General features: G+C 55.2%; 1 protein-coding gene across 1 annotated transcript in view; it reads left to right on the forward strand.

The window, feature by feature from the left end:
• LHX6 (LIM homeobox 6) overlaps nt 1-19224 on the forward strand; it is a 25810-nt gene continuing 6586 nt past the window's right edge. The window contains exons 1-9 of the mRNA XM_058302432.1: nt 1-212; nt 1395-1466; nt 1829-2011; nt 2358-2479; nt 11392-11612; nt 14274-14374; nt 14576-14671; nt 14899-15073; nt 18070-18173. Of these exons, the coding sequence (XP_058158415.1) occupies nt 129-212; nt 1395-1466; nt 1829-2011; nt 2358-2479; nt 11392-11612; nt 14274-14374; nt 14576-14671; nt 14899-15073; nt 18070-18173 (1158 nt within the window). The 5' untranslated portion in view covers nt 1-128. The remainder of the gene's footprint in view (nt 213-1394; nt 1467-1828; nt 2012-2357; nt 2480-11391; nt 11613-14273; nt 14375-14575; nt 14672-14898; nt 15074-18069; nt 18174-19224) is intronic.

Consider the following 19224-nt stretch of genomic DNA (forward strand, 5'->3'; position numbering starts at 1 on the left):
CCCGGGCGGCGGGGCCGGCGCCTCCGCTCTCCAGCTCCAGCTTCAGCCTCTGCTCCCGCTGCGACTGTGACCCCCCTCAGCGCGGCCCTCCGCGCCGCGCGCCCGCCGAGCCCGCCGCCACCCGGCCCATGTACTGGAAGCATGAGAACGCCGCCCCGGCGCTGCCCGAGGGCTGCCGGCTGCCGGCCGAGGGCGGCCCCGCCACCGACCAGGTGAGCGAGCGAGAGAGTGGGTGCGCGGCCGCGGCCAGGGCCAGGCAGCGACGGGGACCCAGCCCGGCCGAGCCCGGCCGGGTGGCGGGCGGCGGCAGAGAGGAGGGGTGCTGGGGTGCGCCTGTGAGTGTATGTGAATGTGCGGGCGTGCGCGAGCGCGGGGCGGGGGGAGGTGCGGCGGCGCGGAAAGCGGGAACACATTATGCAAATGTTGGAGGAATTTCTCAAAAAGCGATTTAGCAAAGACATAGGCGAATCAAGAGGAGGCGAGGCCGGTATTGTCCGTCTGAATAGGCGCTGATAGCGCCGATGCGCCGGGGGTTGTGCGGGCGCAATGCTGCGAGTCCCGACGCGGGGCCGGTCCCGGGCGCGCTGAGAGCCTGGAGGGTGCTTTTCTCCTCCTTTTGGACTCCTCTCTTTTCTCCTTTTGGTCCCGTTTCACCCCCGCTGTTGCACCCATTTTGCTCCAGATTCCCCTCCGACTGGCTAGCGAAAGGAACCCGAATCCGTGTCAATATCGCCGCGTCGATTTCGCGGCACGCGCGGGGCTGGAGGCTGATGCGCCCGGCTCTCTCTCCCGGATTTTATTTTCCTCAATCCCCCCCTCCCTCGCCCTCCCCCGCTCTTCTCCTTTTTATTTTCTTTCTCTCTTTTCTCCTTTTTGCATTTTGTGCGGAGAGGAGAAGGGAGCGAGGGAGGAGGGGTGGGTGGAGGGAGAAAAAATTCGATTTTTAATTACTACCATTAAAAAATCAAATTTGCAATTCTTTGGGCGGCCTGATGGATCTCACTGATTGACAGTTGGAATTGACACTCTGGCTACCTCTTATCTTGGGCATTCACGACAATTTCTAATTGCAGGTAGTTTGTGTGTGCGCGTGTTTTTTTTTCCCCCTCAGAGGCTTGGATTGCAAGGGAACTAAGCGATTACTTCAAGAGCCACGGGTTAAGTGCAGGGAGAGGGGGAGAGAGAGGGAAAAAATCCAATCCAAATTCAAATTGCTTCATTAGAGAGACACCGCTTTTGTGGGGAAGGGCTTTAAATGCCCACTACAAAGTTAGGACTCATTGTTCGGCGCCGGTTTATATAACAGGCGCGGGGAGGCGCTGGGCTCAGGCTGAGCGGAGCCAGTTCTGCAACCGCCGCCGCCTGCGTTCCCTTCCCCCTCCCCTGCCCCCCAGGTGATGGCCCAGCCTGGGTCCGGCTGCAAAGCAACCACCCGCTGCCTCGAGGGGACCGCGCCGCCGGCCATGGTGAGTCCTCTCGGCCCTGCTTTCGGCCCCTGGTCCCCTGAGGCCGACTTTACGGCCCCGAACCGCTCGCTGCACACGCGCTGGGTGACTCCTGGCAGGCGCCGCCCCTCTCTGAGCCTCAGTTTTCCAGCTGAGAATGTGGGCTTTGATCGCTCCCGGCAACCAGGATGCGCGTGTTGAAAGTTGGGGTCATCCCTTCCTATCCAGTAGACCCCTCCACTCCTGTCCTCCAGCCCACAGCTCAGTGTCCCGGGGGAATTTCGTTGTCAGTTGGCGCGCTGGGGCCCCAGATCTGTCACCGAAGCAGCGGCATCGCTGGGCCCCCAGCGCAGCTCCGTGCTCTCGCCTCTCCCCTGCCACAGGCTCAGTCGGAAGCCGAGGCCCTGGCAGGCGCTCTGGACAAGGACGAGGGTCGGGCCTCTCCCTGTACACCCAGCACACCATCTGTCTGCTCGCCTCCCTCTGCCGCCTCTTCCGTGCCGTCGGCCGGCAAGAACATTTGTTCCAGCTGTGGCCTCGAGATCCTGGACCGGTATCTGCTCAAGGTAAGACATGGGCGGGTTGTTGTGTGTGTTGCAGGGAAATGGGGGTGCGTTGCAGCCTAGAGAACTGCCGGGAAGCAAGCGGGCTTACTTTTCGAACCTTGGCTTAGCCGCTTCTGACAGCGTGGGCTCGGGAAAATTTTTGTGTCTGTCTCTCTGGGCCAACGGGTTCTATCTGTAAAATGGGAAGAGTTTATTTCTCTCTCTCAGAGCCTCGGTGTTACAGAAGAAAAACCCGGGGAGTCCCATGATAGCTCTAGAGTCCCTGTCTGCAAATGCGGCCGAGGGGCTGGGGCCCGGCGTAAAAGAGGCCCTCGCTGAGCCGCTCCCACTCCCGCCCCCTCCCCAGGTCAACAACCTCATCTGGCACGTGCGTTGCCTCGAGTGTTCCGTGTGTCGCACGTCGCTGCGGCAGCAGAACAGCTGCTACATCAAGAACAAGGAAATCTTTTGCAAGATGGACTACTTCAGGTAGGCTGCGGCTGCCCGGCCAGCAGTGTCGCCACAGGCAGTCCCCAGGCGCGCGCGGAGGTCGCCTTTGCTGCGCTTGGTCTCTGGCTGCCGAGCCCCAGCGGCCGGCGTGCCCTCTCGGCGCGCGGCACGGACCCAACTCGCCGGCTCTCAGCGCCGCGCAGCCGGAGCTCCAGGCCGCGCGCCGGTGCCCGCACAGGTTCAGGCCCGCGCTTCGTCTTCGATTCCCGCGGCTTAAGGGGTTTCGGTCGCGTCACTGGCTCCGTCTCGGCTCCCGCCTGAGGCTCAGACTCCAGTTCCGGCCTCAAGCGCCGCCTCGGTCGAGCACTGACGTTCTCGGCTCTGGCCGGGACCCCGCACCGGACCCCAGCCGCGATCTGGCTGCACCTCAGTGCGCTCCGGCTCTGGGTTCCCGACTCCAGCGGTGCCCGGGTCTCTCCCCGGCCGAACCCTGAGCCGGGTTCCAGATTCTTGCCACGGATTTGACTCCGGCACCTTTCTGTGTTCGGGTCTCGTCCGGCCCCAAGCACCAGCGCTGAATCCGACTCAGATCCGATCCCATAGCGCCACGTTCTACTCCCTGGCTTTGGTCTTCGGCTCCGCCTCAGCTCAGACCCCGGCTTGTTCGCGTGCTGCATACAGGGTCCAGGGTCCTGCTGGGGTCCCAGGCGCCCATTCCAGTCCCAGCTCCGTCGTCGTTTCCGGCCCCAACTTGGGCTTCTCCAGAGTCCAGATTCTGACCCCGGCTTTGGGTGGCCGGGACGGGAAGGGAGAGAATCAGACGCCGCAGCCCAGAACCCTGGGTAGGATTCCTCTGGGCCGCGCTCTGCGTTCCGCGCGGCGGTGCGGCGTCGCGGCCGCTCACCACAGCCGCAGGGTTTCCTCCCGCTGAGCCGCCCTGTCCCGGCAGCTTGCGCACTCCTTGTTCCTGGCCCCGCGGCGGGGTCCTGACCCGGTCATGGGGTCTAGGTCAGTGCGAGGTCAGCGGTGCCGTGGCCGCCGCAGCATCCCGGCGGGAAGCCTGGACCAGGCCTGATGGGCCGGCCCCTGGGCCTACTGAGTCCGGGGAGACGAGGAGATCGGTTCCTGGGAAGGACTCCGGTTCCTAAATGCTGTCTCAGGAAGTGGAGAAAGCTGCTCACTCACAACCCCCCACCCCCACCCCACAAACATCCTTCCCACTCTTCCTTCTAAGAGGTCATGGCTTCATGGGAAGACACCCCCCTCCACCATCCGCGCAGGAAGATCCTCTGAGAGTCAGGGAATGTGGTGCAAGGCCAGGGAGCCTCCCCCTGGTGTTGAGTCTCCTGGGAAGAGAGGACCTTGAGTTTAAGGGGGATGTTTGCAACATTTGGGGCTGGGGCACTCTGGGGAAACCTCAAGATGCATGGTCACAGGGGCTATTCTTCCTTCGTGAGTGGTTGCGAAAGAGTGTGCAGCGTTGGGGCGTCTGGGTCAGGTGGCCCAGGACTCAGCATGCAAGAGTATGCGTGTCTGTTACCTGGGGTCTGTGCAGCTGGGCTAAGGGAGCGCATCACTGCCTGTGTCCAGGTATATGGATAGTGGGTGTGTGCTTCTTTTTGAAAAGCAATTTCTCTTTCGGCTCGCATGTGCATGTCCTGAGTGTGTGTCTTTATGTGCATGCTGGGATTTTGTGTGTATGCATTTGTGCAAGGTGGCCAAGACAGAATTACAAATAGGGATCTGGAGGCGAGAAGGTGTGGGTGAGGGAATTCTGGATTCCCATCATTGCCCAGCCCTGCACTCTCTGAGGGGGGCATTCCTGCTTCTGGCCTTCTGACCAGGCATTGAGGGCCCCAAGGTGTGATGTGAGCCTGTATCTATCTCTGTGAAAGTATATTTGTGGTTCTGGAGCACTGTGTTTGTGCATGGCCGAGAGAGATGATCGTTGTGGTGGGCATGCGCCCATGTGTGTTTGGTGTGTGGGGTAATATCCCACTCTCTCATCTACTGTTGGTTGGCCTGGGGCAGGAAATGGGGGTTACAGTCCTGTCTAGTTACCTCCCTGCTCTAGGTCTGACTTCAGTTGGTGAACAAACAAGCCAGCTGCTGTTGTTTCAGGGGTCCTTGGACTCATCAGCTAGCCAGAGACAGGCCTGTAACTGGGAACCCAGAAGGATGCTGCCTGGGCCTCTCCCTGTAGAGAAAGGCATGGCAGGACCCTCTCCCAGCTCTCCTGGTGATGATGGATCTGACAGCCCTTTGAGCCATTCACCTGTGATCTATTGCTGCTTCTCCAGCCCCAGCTCATGCCAAGGCTGCACTGGCTCCTTGGATGCTCTGCTTGAACTAGACCTTGAAGGACTAGTCAACACTCAGGTCCTGACTCCACTGTTCAGAGTCTCTGTTCAAAGCCATTGCTAGCTTCCGAGTTCCCCCTGCCTGTGGTGGCATGGAACGTGGGATGTGCAGCCCTGGGAAGAGGCAGGAGCCTGGGCTTTGTCAGGCCAACATTAGATCTCTATGTGCCCTTGGGCAAGTCACTCTGACCCCAGTTTCCCCTTTCAGGGTTGTTTCTCTGAGCTGCTGAGGAGGCCAGTGAAGGGGGAGGCTTGGGAATGGCCCCCCAGATGGAAGGTGCTATGGGTCCCGTTATCACCATCGTTGCCATTGGCAGAGTGGGTGCCTGGCACAGCCCTGTGATAACATTTCCCTGTGTAGCTTGAGGAGCAGGGCCTGCCTGGAAGGATGGCGCTGGGCCATTTCTGGGTTGCAGGTTCTGGGCACTAATCCTTTTCCAGTGACAAGAGCCCTCAAAGCAAAACAAAACCATACTTTTGGTTGAGAAAAGGGAGGGAATAAAAGCTCACATTTCCTGTGTATAGGTTACAAGGGTGTCTCTTCTGGGGAATGGCCAGGGCTTTTCTCATCATTTTGCCCCCAGACAGGTCTCCCTGCAGGCATAACTTATCCTTGGCAACCCCATCTGTAACAAAACAGTAAAATCTACAAAAAGGGAAAGAAAAATCCAGCAGACCACCAAGCAAGGACCATTGTCTATGCTGCGGGGCAGTCCAGACTTCGGGTGGCTGCTGCAAGGAAGCTCTTCCTGGAGAGAGCGTGAATAGCGGCTTGGGAGGCAGAGGTGCTTCTCCAGAGCTGGGGCTCAGGGAGGAGTCATGCACTGAGATCCCCTAGGCCTCTGTTTCCCGAAGCCTGGGGCCAGAGTTCTGGTGGGATATGGACTGCAGGACTCTGCCCAAAGAGAGGCCAAGATCTCCCAACAGGACAGGAGGTGGAGGTGGAGAGAGGGAGTGCCAAGACCCTGTGGAGGAGGCACTTGGGGCTCTCCTGGCCTTCTGACATCTGGTCCCCCAGGGAGAGGTTCTCCTTGTTTGTATCTCCCCATCTCACCTCTCCTTGTCACCAGCCTGTAGACCCTCCCCTTGGCAGTGGCTCAGGAACTTAGAGGTTAGGAAAGAACTCTAAGCTTGCCAGGAAGGGGACTGCAGAGTGTGGGGGGCTGTGGGGGAGGTCTCTGTGTGGTCCCTGGCTCATATGTGTGGCTGGGAGGGTTGGACTTTCTACTAACTCTGTGCCCTCGGCCTCAGCAGCCAGTGGGCGTTCAGTCAGATTCCCACTTCCCTTCATTCCCCTGAAGTCTTAAAAGAAAAAAAAGTTACCATCAGGGAAATGTGATATTGCTTTTTAATTTCATTTTTTTGGTTAAGATCATTTTTCTTTTTGTTTTCCTCCAAGAAGTAAAGTCTTTGGGAAAAAATAATAATGTTTCTTTCCAAAGCTTTCATATCTCCACTGTCCCCAGCAACCACACTCCCAGACAGCTGTGCACAGCCCCCATCCCCCCCACCTGCTGCTGCACCCCCCCAAAAAAAGGGGCATTGCCTGGTCTGCAGTGCCCTCCCAACTTCCTCTGCCTCCTGGAGCATCGTGCCTATTGAATAGCTGGGAAGACCGAGGCCCTAGGAGAGTGAAAAGTGAGGTGCCCAGGGTCACGTGGTGAATAAGAATGGAAGAGGCACTGGGCAAGGAAGAGGAAACCAATCATCAAGCCCTTCTCTGTGCCCTAAACTGTGCCTGGCTCCTTACATGCTTTATCTCATTTCATCCTCACATCCACCATGTGAGTATGATATTCACAGACTCATCCTATTATAGGAGGGGAAACTGAGACCCTGAGATCTGAAAGGTGAGGTCACACAGTTAGCAAATGACAGCCTGGATAGACACGGTGGCTGCCTGACTCCACAGTCCCTGCTCCTTAACACCCCAATATTCTTCCATTACTGAGATATGTCAGCTGCCCTTCTGTGCTGGGTGGGGTCCTCAGATGGAAAAGACCCCTTCCTGCTGGTCCCAAGATTCCCTGTCCAATTTGATTGGCTCTGAGGTGAACAGGGGCACACCCACTGTGTGCTCTCATGTGTGACTCTCCCTTAGGTGTACCTGGGAGGGCAGGAACTGGAACGGGCTTTGCCAAGGGCAGGTCACCCCTGGCCTCCTTGCCTTCTGGTCATGCGAGTGAGAAGTGAATTGCATCTATGGGTGTTGGGGTCCTGAGACTGTCCTGGGATAGGCCACAACAGCCTGCCAGAGTTTCTGTCCCTTGCTTGGGCCATCTGACTTAGGGTACCCCCAGCCCTCTCTGGCCTTCCTCCTGGGAGCCCAAGCACTGTCTGCGGGCTCCAGCCGGAGAACCCCACCCCCTCCCCTCTGAGCGAGGGTCCCCGGGGAGGCTCTGAGCCGGGAAGCGGCCCCCCACTGCGGCAGAGAGCAGCCCAGCGGCAGCCAGCTGTTGGGGGATAGATGTTGGGGGAGTGAGAGGGGAGCGCGGGGGAGGGGAGGCGGGGAGGGAGGAGCCTAGGCTGGGACCTCCGAGGCGCCAGGAGTTTTAACCTCTCAATGGCTGGTCCTGTTTTCTCTGGCTTCTTTACCTAAGCGTTTGTGTAGAAGGGAAGAAGCAAAGGGCACGGGAGGGGTTCCACCTCCCATCCCCTTGTTCCACACATAGGCTCTAAAGTCATTGAATGTGTGTTCCGAACCCCAAAGAAATGAACTCTGGTTTGGGACTTCCTAAACGGGAGTTAGGAAACTCTCAGCTTTGTTGTTCTCATTATGAAAAGGGGTAGCTTAATAATAGAAGGGTTGTAGTGAGACCCTCATGGGCTTCGGATCGTTGAGGATCACTGATTCAATATAATTACTGAGCGCCTGTGAGGTACCCAGGAGTAGTCTGCGAGAGTGAGCCTGATTTGGCCAAGGGCACACAGCTCCTTTGGCGCTACCACGGGTACCCAAATATGTATGATCTCCACTCAGGAGATAGAGGGCAAGACGCGAGATGCCCACCTCGCTCCTTTCAGCAGATGTCAGGATGCACAGCAACAGCCTGACATCTCTCCATCTCCAAACTGTCTCCGTCCTTTGTGCCTTCGTCCACTGCACCCCGGGGACCGGGGTGGGATGCGCCCAAGCCTCACAGCAAGGCTGGGGTGGCAGTAGGTGAGAGCCCTGGTTCCTTCGATACTTCCTTCGTGGCCCCTGAACGCTCCTTTCTTGAAGTTTCGTTGTCTCCGCCGTCCATTTCGCTGCTTCCGTAATCCGGAGCTCAGGATCTCGTCTCCCGCCTGGGAAGGAGCCTGTCGATTGATGAGAACCTTCATCCGTAAGCCTCCTCCAGCCCCTAGTTTTGCGGCTGACGCCTGCCCTGAGTGGGTGGATCGCTGCACCAGCTGCCGGCAACGCATCCCCTCCTGCATAATGACTCCGCGAGGGCGATTTGGTTTACTGAGCCGAGCTACCGCGAGCGCGGGAAGATCCTAGGACCGGAGACAGCCCCATGCATTTGGAGTGACACGCGCGGGGTGTCTTCCCTCCTTGGCCTCCGGGGCCGGGAAAGGAAGTTGCTTGGAGGTACTAGGGGCGCCCGCCTCGGAGCGCGGGGAATAGAGGTACTGTGAGCGGCTTGGGTAGGCGCTGGCCGGGGCCGGGCGTTGGGCGCTCTGGCGGGAAGATCGGTGGCTGCGCAGGGAGTTCCGTACGCGTCCCAAACCCAGGACGAGAAATTCCACCGAGCCAACCTTAAGGACCACGAGACCCGCAAACTTAGGTACAGCGCCCCGGCGGTGGCGCACGGAGACCATGGCCCAGACGCAGAGGCTTTTTCCTGGCTTCTGAGGGCAGAGATCCTCCCAGCCCGGGCTCGCCCTGCTCCCTGGAGCTGCTCCCTAGCCTTCCCGAGCCGATTGGTCCCCAGCTCCGGTGCGCGGGATCTTCCAGGACCCGAGTGAGGACACAGTGCGGTCCCACCAGAGCCCTTCTTGTTCATCCATCCGGAGTCGCAACTCTACCCATCTTGGCGCCTGCACATCCCACTCCCTCGGGTTCTAGGCCTTTTTGCGCCTCGGAGGGGGACCCAACCTCAGCCCGAAACTCTGTTTGGTCTTGGGCAAGTCGCTCGCCCGCCCTGAACCTCCGATTCCACATGAGCAAAATGGGCGCCAGAGTCCTTACATCACCCGGCTGCCACGAAGCAAAAGGGTGCAGTGAAGGTGCTGTGCCCTAAGAGCCCTGCCCGCAGCGTGGACTCCGCACACGGCAGCTCGCAGTCCCGAAAGGGCTCCCAATTAGGATACCGACCGCTGGGCGGCGGAAGCCGGGTCGGCCCCACGGTAGGGGTCGGCTGGGGGAGGCAGGGGGTGGGCAAAGCAGTTTCCTTTTCCCTTTAGTGCAGTTTGGGGAACAGAGACCACGGGCTGTACTGGGCGCTCCGCTGGGGAAGCCGAGTTTCCGAAGTCGGGTGCTGTGGGTGCTTAGGCGGGCAGCTGGCCACGCGGAGACGCACGGCACCGCCCGAGTGAACGGCGCCGCCGGAGGCAGTGTCTGTCCGCACTCTTTATGGAGAGGAAGGCGTTGGGAGTGCGTCCGCGAGCCAGGGCTGCGGCGACCCAAGCGGCCTTCTCGCTCCTGCAATTGGTTCAACCCAAGACCCAGTTAGTTATTCAACCTACAGTTTCTTGAATTTACCAAGACAGGCAAGGCTGTAATCAGAGCGCTCTTACTGCGTTGGTTCCTCCACGCACTCAGGCATTTGCGAATAAACCTTTCCAGACGGAAGGGTGCAGGGGCTCTAGGGACAACAGAGGCAAATCTTCCCTGTCTCCTGAAGAACGCCACAGATGGAGGGGAAGAGCCAAGCAACGGTTTGAAAAACGGTGTGATCAATGCCGAGAGGGTGGCACAGAGAACTGTCGGATTCTGCGGAAGGGCACGCCTCAGAGATGGAACAGCATGTGCGAAGGCCTGGGAGTGGGAAGGTGCTTCAGAGGGACCACGAAGACCTGGGACTGATCATCCTTTGAGCCCGACGGGAACTCATGACTGGACGGGAGGGGGCAGGGAAAGACTTGAAGAAGGTGAGGGAGGAGAAGGACCTGAAGAAGATGGGGTCTGTTGGGCACCGTAAACCCCGGGGATCTTGGACCAGAGCCTGAGGGCAGAGTGGAGTCACCAAAGAATTTTAAGCAGAAAAGGGACAAGATTCGATGAGTGTGCTGGAAATAGCCCTGTGGCTGCTTTGTTGGGGATGGCTTGGCAGTGACAAGACTGAAAGCAGGGAGATCAGGCTGGAGACTGGCAGTGAGGGGGTGGATGACGGGAAACATGCCTACATGGGTAGCAATGGAGACAGATTCCAGGGAAACTTAGGAAATGAAACCAGTGGCACCTGACGGGTGTGAGGTTGAAGAGAGGGAGGAGTGTATGATTTAGGTTTCCAAGCTTGAGGGACTGGATGAGTGGTGGCACTATTCCCTGAAATAGTACACAACAGAGGGCATGGAAGCTTAGAAAGTAGTGGCAGGGTCACAGAGGAAGTATCCACACTAGGAAGGAACCTTCCCTGGTGCCTGGGGTCAGGTCCTGGGCTGAACTCTGGGACAAGGGGGAGCGGGACCTTGCGGCTTCCTGGATGGGCTCTCAGTTTGGTGGTGGAGGCAGCTGCAACCAAAAAGCCACTTACAAAGCCGGAGGGAGAAGAGAGACAGATACAATCAGGGAAGGCTTATGGGAAAGGGTCATTAGAGCTGGGCTTTTGGGTCTGGGTAGGATTTATTTTGTCTTTATAACATTCAAAGTTTTGTATGCCACAGGCTGCAGGGTTCTTTGGACTTCAATCCTGGCACATGCTCAGACTAGCTGGGTACTTAGTAAACTGCAAAGCACTAGATGAATAGTAGGAGTCCTTGCTGTTGTCATCAGAGGAAAATGAGAACAGAAAGGGGTTAAATAATTTTCCCAGGGTCACTAAGCCAGTAAGTGCATATCTTTCTATTCTTCCAAGAAACCCCAAGCTTCTCTAGAGCTGGGGCTACAGCTTATTCTTCTTTTGAGTCAGGCTCACTCAGTTTCCTATCCTTGTGAGTTGTGTAACCTTAGACAAATTAGCTTACCTCTTTGATCCCCATTTTCCTCATCTGAGAAATAAGGATTAGTTGGGATTCATGTAAAACATGTAGACTCTTGCTGGGCACGTGGTAAATACTGAAAATTTGATAATTATTATTATGCTTTCCTAACAGTTGCAATATTTAATGAGCAAATTAATATACAAATATGAGTGGTGATTGTAGAAAATTTGGGAAAGAGAAGAGCACCAAGAAGAAAATAAAAATAGCCCACCAGATCACCAACTAGGTGGGACTCAGCTGCAGAGGCGCAGCCTCCAAGCTAATACCCTGGGGCTAGGAGCTTGGCGGGGGTGGGGGGGCGGGGGCTGAGGGTGGGAGTGGGGTGAAGGGGGGCAGCTGTGTGTGTGGGAGGGGAAGGAGGAAGGGGAAGGAGAAGGGGAGGGGGGAGAGGGAGAGCGGGGCGTGGGTAGTGGCTGGGCCTCGCCTCGCCACGGCCCCACCTCCCTGCCTCGTGTCCTGCAGTCGATTCGGGACCAAGTGTGCACGGTGCGGCCGACAGATCTACGCCAGCGACTGGGTGCGGCGGGCGCGCGGCAACGCCTACCACCTAGCCTGCTTCGCCTGCTTCTCGTGCAAGCGTCAGCTGTCCACCGGCGAGGAGTTCGGCCTGGTGGAGGAGAAGGTGCTATGCCGCATTCACTACGACACCATGATCGAGAACCTCAAGAGGGCCGCCGAGAACGGTACCAACCTGCCCTGTGTAGCGCTCAGCGGCACCTCTGCCCCCAGCTCTCTCCCACATCGCCCCAGCACCCCACGAACCGCCCACAAGCCTCCAGGGACTGGGTGCTCCTTATGTCACCTGGAGGCAGCCTGGGACTGGGACTGCCGCAGCAGGCACCAGAGCATGTGCTTCTGGAGCCATGATTTGCTAACTGTATCACCTTGAGCAAGTCACTGCTGATCTCTGCAACTGTTTCCTCACCTGTAAAATGGGCTAATGGTAGAATATCCTCTCAGAGATAGATGAGCTGATGTTGTAAAGCCAGAAGGCACTCAGTGACTGCTGGAGATGATTCTTAGAATGGGGCAGCTTATGCCATCTTTGGGTATGTCTCACTGGCCTAGGTTCTCAGCCCCTACAACTGCCTGGAACCAGGTTTAGGCCACTCCTGGAGAGAAGACAAGGCCCAGTTCTCCCACCTCCCACCCTGGCAGCTCCAAGCCAGAGGACTGAGAATGGGGTTTTAATCTTGGACCAGGGTCTCCAACTGTTAAGGGGAAAGAGTTCAGACCTCTGAGCCAGGAGCCTGGACCTTCAGTTTCACTTCTGGCTTGCTGAGCTGACACAAGACATTTCTTTCCTTCTCTGGGCCACAGTCTCCCCACCTGTGCAAGATGGATGTTGGACTTGAGTGATCTCAGTCTCTTCTGGTTCTGACACTGTGATTCCTCAGGACACATAGGCTCAGGGATGGGGCAGGTTCAGGTCTTCCAGGGGTTGTGTGGGCTGATTCACAGGTGGGGCGGGAGTTAGAGAAGGGGAGTGGAGGCTGGAATGTGGGCAGACGTGGGAACTTTCCCATAATTCCCCCATCTGGATCTGTGGAAGCTGCTAACTTCTCTGTAACATGGATTATTTTACTCCCTCGGAGTAGGTAGAGTATCCCTATTTTACAGGCGAGGAAACAGGCAGAGATAATCTGCAGCATGTGACTTGCCAAATACTCGTCACCTTCATCCTATACTGCCCTACCTCAAGCTCCATGGCCCCTTATTCAGCGCTCATAAGGCTGGGGAGCCTGCTGGGATGTGCTGCTTCTGAGTTTCATTTTCCCATCTGAAAAATGGGCACACCAATTTTGGCTCTTCCTCTTTCCCCAGGAGACATTATTAACATAAACTGTCTGCTTCATCCCCAACTATACTTTTGAGGAGGCAGCATGGACTATCTTTCCTCAATCCCCAGAGGCCACATGGAGGACCAGTTGGAGTCCCCAGAGTGCTCCATCATTGTTTACTGCCAAGATCAGGCTCAGTGGGGCTAGGTGGGGAGCAAGTGAAGCCCGGGTTCTAGGAAGTGACATGCAGTTGGCAGGCAAGTCAGCACTGGAGCTGGGATGAAAACCCTAGGGTCAGAGACAGAGCCTCATCAGTGACCTCAGGCTCACTGGACCACCACTAGTCACAGCCTTGCCAGTTAAACCCTAGTTTTCATAGCCAGGACTGACCCCACACGCCTACCAGGCAGAGGCGCTAGGGGATTGGGGTCTTGAATCTCCCTTAATGGCCAGCCCTGCATGTTGGCTACTGTTTTATTTTTTCAACCAAATACATGTTCACTGTAGGAAAAATAGAAAAGATGGTTAAATGAAAAAGACGAAAATAAAGATCACCCAAACACCACCACCCCTCTTATTTTGTTGTATTTATTTCCAGATTTCTTCTATGTTTGTACAAAGGAGTGATTTTTTCCCCCTTCAATGTCGTGTTTTCTTAATTTAAAAAAACTACAATAAATTGTGATCCGTGGTGGAGTTATTGGTGATCATTATTTTGTTCTTTGTGCTTATCTGTATTTTCTGAGTTCTTGATATGGAACATGTACTACTTTTATATTAAGAAAATGAAGTATTAAAAAATAAAATAGGAAGGGGAGTGGGTGTAGCTCAGTGGTTGAACTCCTGCTTCATATGTTTGAGGTCTGGAGTTCAATCCCTGACACCTCAATTAAAAATAAATAAAATGAGAATATACTTAGTGTTTTAGTGCAATGGTAAAAGTAATACAAGTGGAAAGAGAATATTTATCATTTACTCCAGTTCACAAAATTAAACCTTAGAGAAATAAGGTGACATGACTATTGTGATAACTTTAAAAAGTACAGAAATATTGAAAGTAAAGAGTCTTTATGGCAGCACTTTTTGGGAGTAACCACTGTTAACTTGGTGTAAATCCTTTCCATTTTTTTCCTTCCACCTGTTTTTACAAAAATTGGATCATAGTTCTGCAAACGGCTTGTTTTCTATCTCCATCAGCCTTCAGTCTCCCCCAGGCTAGCTAGGAGGGAGCCTAGTTTGGGGCGCTGGGGTCAGCCAGCTTGCAGAACCCCAGTCGAAGGGTCCGGGGGAAGGGCTTCAGTCTCTTCCGCTGTAAAATGGGGATAAAGTCGCACCTTCTCTGGACTGTGCAACAAAAAGCAAAGCGTTGGTTACTGAGCAGACACTCAGCGATGAAAGCTCCTTCCCCCAAAACTGAGCTCAGGGTCTACGACCTTGGGATGCCCGCTGCCAGCCTACTCCGCACCTGACCCTTCCAGGGACCAGCTGCCCCCACCCCCGTCCTTTTCAGGCTGCCACTAGAAGAGACGGGGACGCGTGGTCAGCCGCTTCTGTCGCCCCCAGGGAACGGCCTCACGCTGGAGGGGGCAGTGCCCTCGGAACAGGACAGTCAGCCCAAGCCGGCCAAGCGCGCGCGGACGTCCTTCACCGCCGAGCAGTTGCAGGTACCGGGTCAGGACCCGAGCCGCCGGGGCGTGGGCGGGGCTGAGAGGCCTGCTGGGCCCGCCCCCTCTGCCGGGACCCGCGGAGGGCGGGGAGGGGCTGCGGCTGCCTGGGGCGTGGCCTTCGGGCCAGTGTGTCTGATTGGGCCGGGGCCGTGGACACCTCCTCGCGCTGGTGCCTCACAGCCCCCCGGCGCCCGGCAGGTTATGCAGGCTCAGTTCGCGCAGGACAACAACCCCGACGCGCAGACGCTGCAGAAGCTGGCGGACATGACGGGCCTCAGCCGGAGGGTCATCCAGGTGGGGGCCCGGGAGGGCGGGGCCTCGGGCTTGGGGCGGGGCCTCGGGGTCTGCGGACCGGCCTTGGAACACAGAGCGGGGCTGGGAGGGGGGGGAGGGGGGGCCAGGTCAGAGGCACAGGTGGCCGCCTTTCCTTTGGCGACAACGAGGCAGCCCCATCTGGAGTCTCCGGTCGGCGCGTCCGACCCTTTTCTGCAAGGCTGAGGATGCTGAGGCTGTCGTTCCAGGTGTGGTTCCAAAACTGCCGGGCGCGGCATAAAAAGCACACGCCGCAGCACCCCGTGCCGCCCTCGGGGGCGCCGCCGTCCCGCCTCCCATCCGCCCTGTCCGAAGACATCCACTACTCCCCTTTCGGCAGCCCCGAGCGGGCTCGCATGGTCACCCTGCACGGCTACATTGAGAGTAAGTGACCGCGGCACCCGGGCCCACCCAGTCTAAGGGAGAGCGGGGCGTGAAGGAGCGCGCCGGAGCCCTTGAGGGGTGGGGAGGCCTTGTGGAGCCTCGTGGATGAAGAGGCAGGCCTGCTGGGGGCGCGTGGGAGGAGGGAAAGGGTGGTTCCGCTGCTCTTCCACAGTGCGGCGGGACCCACAGTAAGACAAAACAACTCATCCATTCACAAAACCGTTTCCAGAACCAGGCAATAGAGAAAGAACCAGATGGGCAAGTCTTCATCAAGCTTGCTCTGATGGGGGAGAGCAAAGAACAGTAACCAGACAGATAAGCCTGTCGTTTTCATGTGATAATTCCTCCAGGAGAGGTGCTGGATGGGAGTGTCTGGAGAGGCATGTCTGGGGCTGCCTCTTAGTGAGCTGAGACCCCAAGGATGGGTTAGACTTTGTGAAGCACAAGTAAGAGTAGGGGCATGAAACTGAGTGTGTGCAGGCCCTGGTCCAGAAAGGATGGTGGGCTTGGGTGTGTTTGGGGGAGTAGAAGGTGACCAGTGTGGCAGGAGCACCCAAGCCTGTGGAGCCTTGAGAAAATCCCTCAGCCTCCTTAAGGCTCAGTTTCCTCATCTGTAAACTGGGATAATAATAACCTACCTCACAGGATTGTGAGTCCACTCATACATTCAGTAAATATTAGGTGCCTTCTGTATTCTAAGCCATTCATACAACAGTGTATGAACGGACCAAAGCCTCTATGCTCCTGGAGCTCATAATCCAGAGTGGGATATGGGTGGAGAGACAGTCAGCAAATAAGGAAGGAGGACAGGCTTGTCAGCTGGGAATGAGTGTTGTGGGGGAGACAGGAGTGTCATGGTGGGGTGACCTCTGAATAGGAATCTGGAGGAATGAGGGAGCAAGCCATGTGGATTTCTGGGGACGAGCATTCAGGGAATTTGCTAACAAGCAAGTGGTTATCACAGTTTCTTTCCCTGCAAAGTTGTTTCTAGTGACTGTTTCCTTGAAACTGGGCCTGACCCAACATACCCACACATACCCACAACCAAAGATCCTCCTTCTCTAGCTTCAAGAGAAAGGAAAGGGAAGGGAGGGGAGAGAGAGAACTGTTTATTGAGCACCTGCCATGTGCCAGATCACCATTCCCATTGTATAGACGAGGAAACCAAGTGCACACGGTAAGTTAGTGGGAGCCCGGTATTCCTTACTGGTTGGAGTCAGAGTCACAGGCTTCAATCCCCACCCCAACACTTATTATCAGTATGATGTTGGGTAAGTGTCTTACCTCCCCTGAATATCGTCTGTAAAAAGAAGGATGAGTACCTATCTGAAAGCAGTGCTGTGAGCATCAAATGGGATAATTAAAGTCTTTAGCATTTAATAAGTGTTGGATAAGTATTGCCCAATATTGTGATGGTGGTGGTGGTTTTGATTGGAGAGCGAGGAGTCCAAGATTGCTGTTCAGTGTCCTGACTACTGCACCAGGTTACTCGTGGGAAACCACATCTCTTTATACTATTCCATTTCTGAACTATTGGCTCAGTAGGAGGGACTCCCCCCACCCTTTCTTTTCTAAACAATGACTTATGTTTAGGTGGCAGAGAGCTCATGTTAGATACTTAGATCATCAGTTAAAGGCACTAAGGACCAGGGGCTCTCTATGTACCAGGAGTCTCAGCAACCAGCTAGTGCTTGCTGTGGAGTTGCTAATGGATCTGGTGACCCCTTTGGGAGTGGGGCCATGGCCTCCAGAGTCCCTGGCCAGTCCTCTGTGCCCACATTTCATTGACTAGGTCTAGATCCTAGATCTCTGATGCCCAGAGAAGGGGCTGAAGGTGCCCTTTTCTCTTTGCCTTGAGGTGGAACCTAGTTTGAGGTGCCAAGGTATTTGGACTTGTTGCCTCTTGTTGCATGACCAAAATTCACCTCATCATTTTGCTTCACAGTTAACTAAAATCAAGGGTCCTAAGTTTCCTGGAGCCATGGAGCTAGTAAGCTGGTACAAGTGTTCGAACCAGACCCTAGAAAATACACATACACGCATAGTTTTTCATGTAATTTCAGGCTTTTCATGGACCCTTAGGAACACTCCTGCTCAAGAATCCCCAATTTAATCCAAGTGCTTTATTCTGCAAATGGAAGAACTGTGACTCAGAAAGGCACAGTGACTTGTCCCAAGTCACATATCCATTGTCAGTTTCTATCCAGGTCTCTTTCCTCTGTGACCAAAGAGGATGAAGTCTAAGGAAGGACAAGCAATGGGCTTCTCCACAGGCTGAAGCATGAGAGATTTGTACCAGCCACAAAGATTAACTTTCTGCAACAGTTTTATATGTTGGAATAGGAGATTCAGTCAACAGATATTTAAAGAATCCCTACTAGATCCTGGGCTTCATTCTAGGTGCTGGAAGTCTACAAAGATCTATAATTTAGACAACAGACAAAAGTTCCTATACTCATTGCAGCTTATATTCTAGTTGGCAAAAGCATATAATATCAAAGAAGGAATAAAAATATACAGGAAGTCCACTGGTGGTAAGTGCTAAGGAGGAGAAGTAAACCAGGGAGGGAGGATGGAAGGGGGTGGTGGTATGGGGTTGCAATTATGAATAGAGTGATCAGGGAGGGCATCACGAAGGCAACATGTAAGTGCAGAGTTCCTTAGGCAGTATAGGCATAAGCCTTAGGGATACCAGGGGGATAAGAAGGTATAAGGCCTTGAGGGAGAACAGGTTGGTCACAGCCTTGCTTACAGAAGGAGTTCAGTACATATTAATTTATGAATATTGTTTATCAGTGACTGGACAGTTATATATATCGCCATCCTATAGCACTTGAGAGATTATACAGCATCTCAACCAGTCTTGCCCAGGGTCATTCAGCTGGTAAGTGGCAGAGGTGAGAACTGGTGTCAGGGTTCCAGCCTGCAGAGCACGTGACAGATGGGATCCTGCATGAAGGCTGGGTTTGAGCTCCAAGGCATCCTCTCATCCACAGGTCAGGTACAGTGCGGGCAGGTGCACTGCCGGCTGCCTTACACTGCGCCCCCTGTCCACCTCAAAGCCGATATGGATGTGCCGCTCTCCAGCCGGGGTGAGAAGGTAAATGGAGCTAGGTTGGGTCTGGTGGGGTGAGAGCCATCTCCAGTGATGGGTTTCTGGCAGCTTTCCTCACCCAGGAGCTGTACCATGCTGCTCTGCGGCAGACCCTCCCCACCCAGTACGTTCAGGCCCTGGATCCCACTGCGGCCCCCTAGGCAGCCAGTCACTCAAGCAGCTGTCAGTTGTGTGTGTGTGCACTGCCATTTCCAAGGGCCTCCCTGCAGTCCCTGCCAATGGCTGGCCTTCTCTTCTTCCGATTTGTGAATTTAGTGCTTTACTGAATCGCTGTGGTTTCTGGGAGGGTTTCCATTGCACAGCACCCTGCCTCCCATTATCTCACTTGTTTCTTCTCTTCCTCCTTCATTCCTGTCTGTTGGGAGTGATTATCCTGTGCTGGCTGGCCAGCAGGGGCTGCTCTATGGAACTGAACAGTTAGATATCACCCAGTCTGGTGGCTTGAAGGTTTGTTTTTCATAAAGCACTGGTCCTTTGTTTAATCTTTTCCTGACAGATTAAAGTACATGGGCTGCTCTGGGTGAAACTGTGTCATCTCCCTCTCAGAAGTTTGGAAACACCTTACATTTAGTCTTAAAAGTCACTGCTCTCAGACAACTGTTTTTAATTTTAGAAATGGAAAATTGAGGCCCAGGTAGCTTAAGGTCACAGAGCCTGGATGAGAACCTGTGCATTTATTTCTCTACTCATTCAACTTATTCATTTATTTAGCCAGCATTTTCTAAGTATTAACTTGTGCCCAGGAGCCCTGAGTCAGTTGCCAGGAACACAGAGATAAGCATGGGAGACCACAGTCTAGAGACAGATCTTTACAGTTATTAAACAGTTGTGATCAAACTGTAATGGGGGAAGCCAAGGGGCTGGGCTGGGCAGCACAGGAGAGGCACAGGAAGACTTCCCAGAGGAAGGTAGCATCTTAGCCCAGGCCCGAAAGCTGAATCTGTTTTTCAGGGAAGGAAGAAGGGAAAGCTAGCATAGGTCAAGTAGCAGCACATCTGCCTTTCCTGAAGCATGAGCCATCACGACTCTAGAACCC

The sequence above is a fragment of the Dasypus novemcinctus genome, chromosome 8 (assembly GCF_030445035.2).
Source record: "Dasypus novemcinctus isolate mDasNov1 chromosome 8, mDasNov1.1.hap2, whole genome shotgun sequence".
Taxonomy (NCBI): Eukaryota; Metazoa; Chordata; class Mammalia; order Cingulata; family Dasypodidae; genus Dasypus; species Dasypus novemcinctus.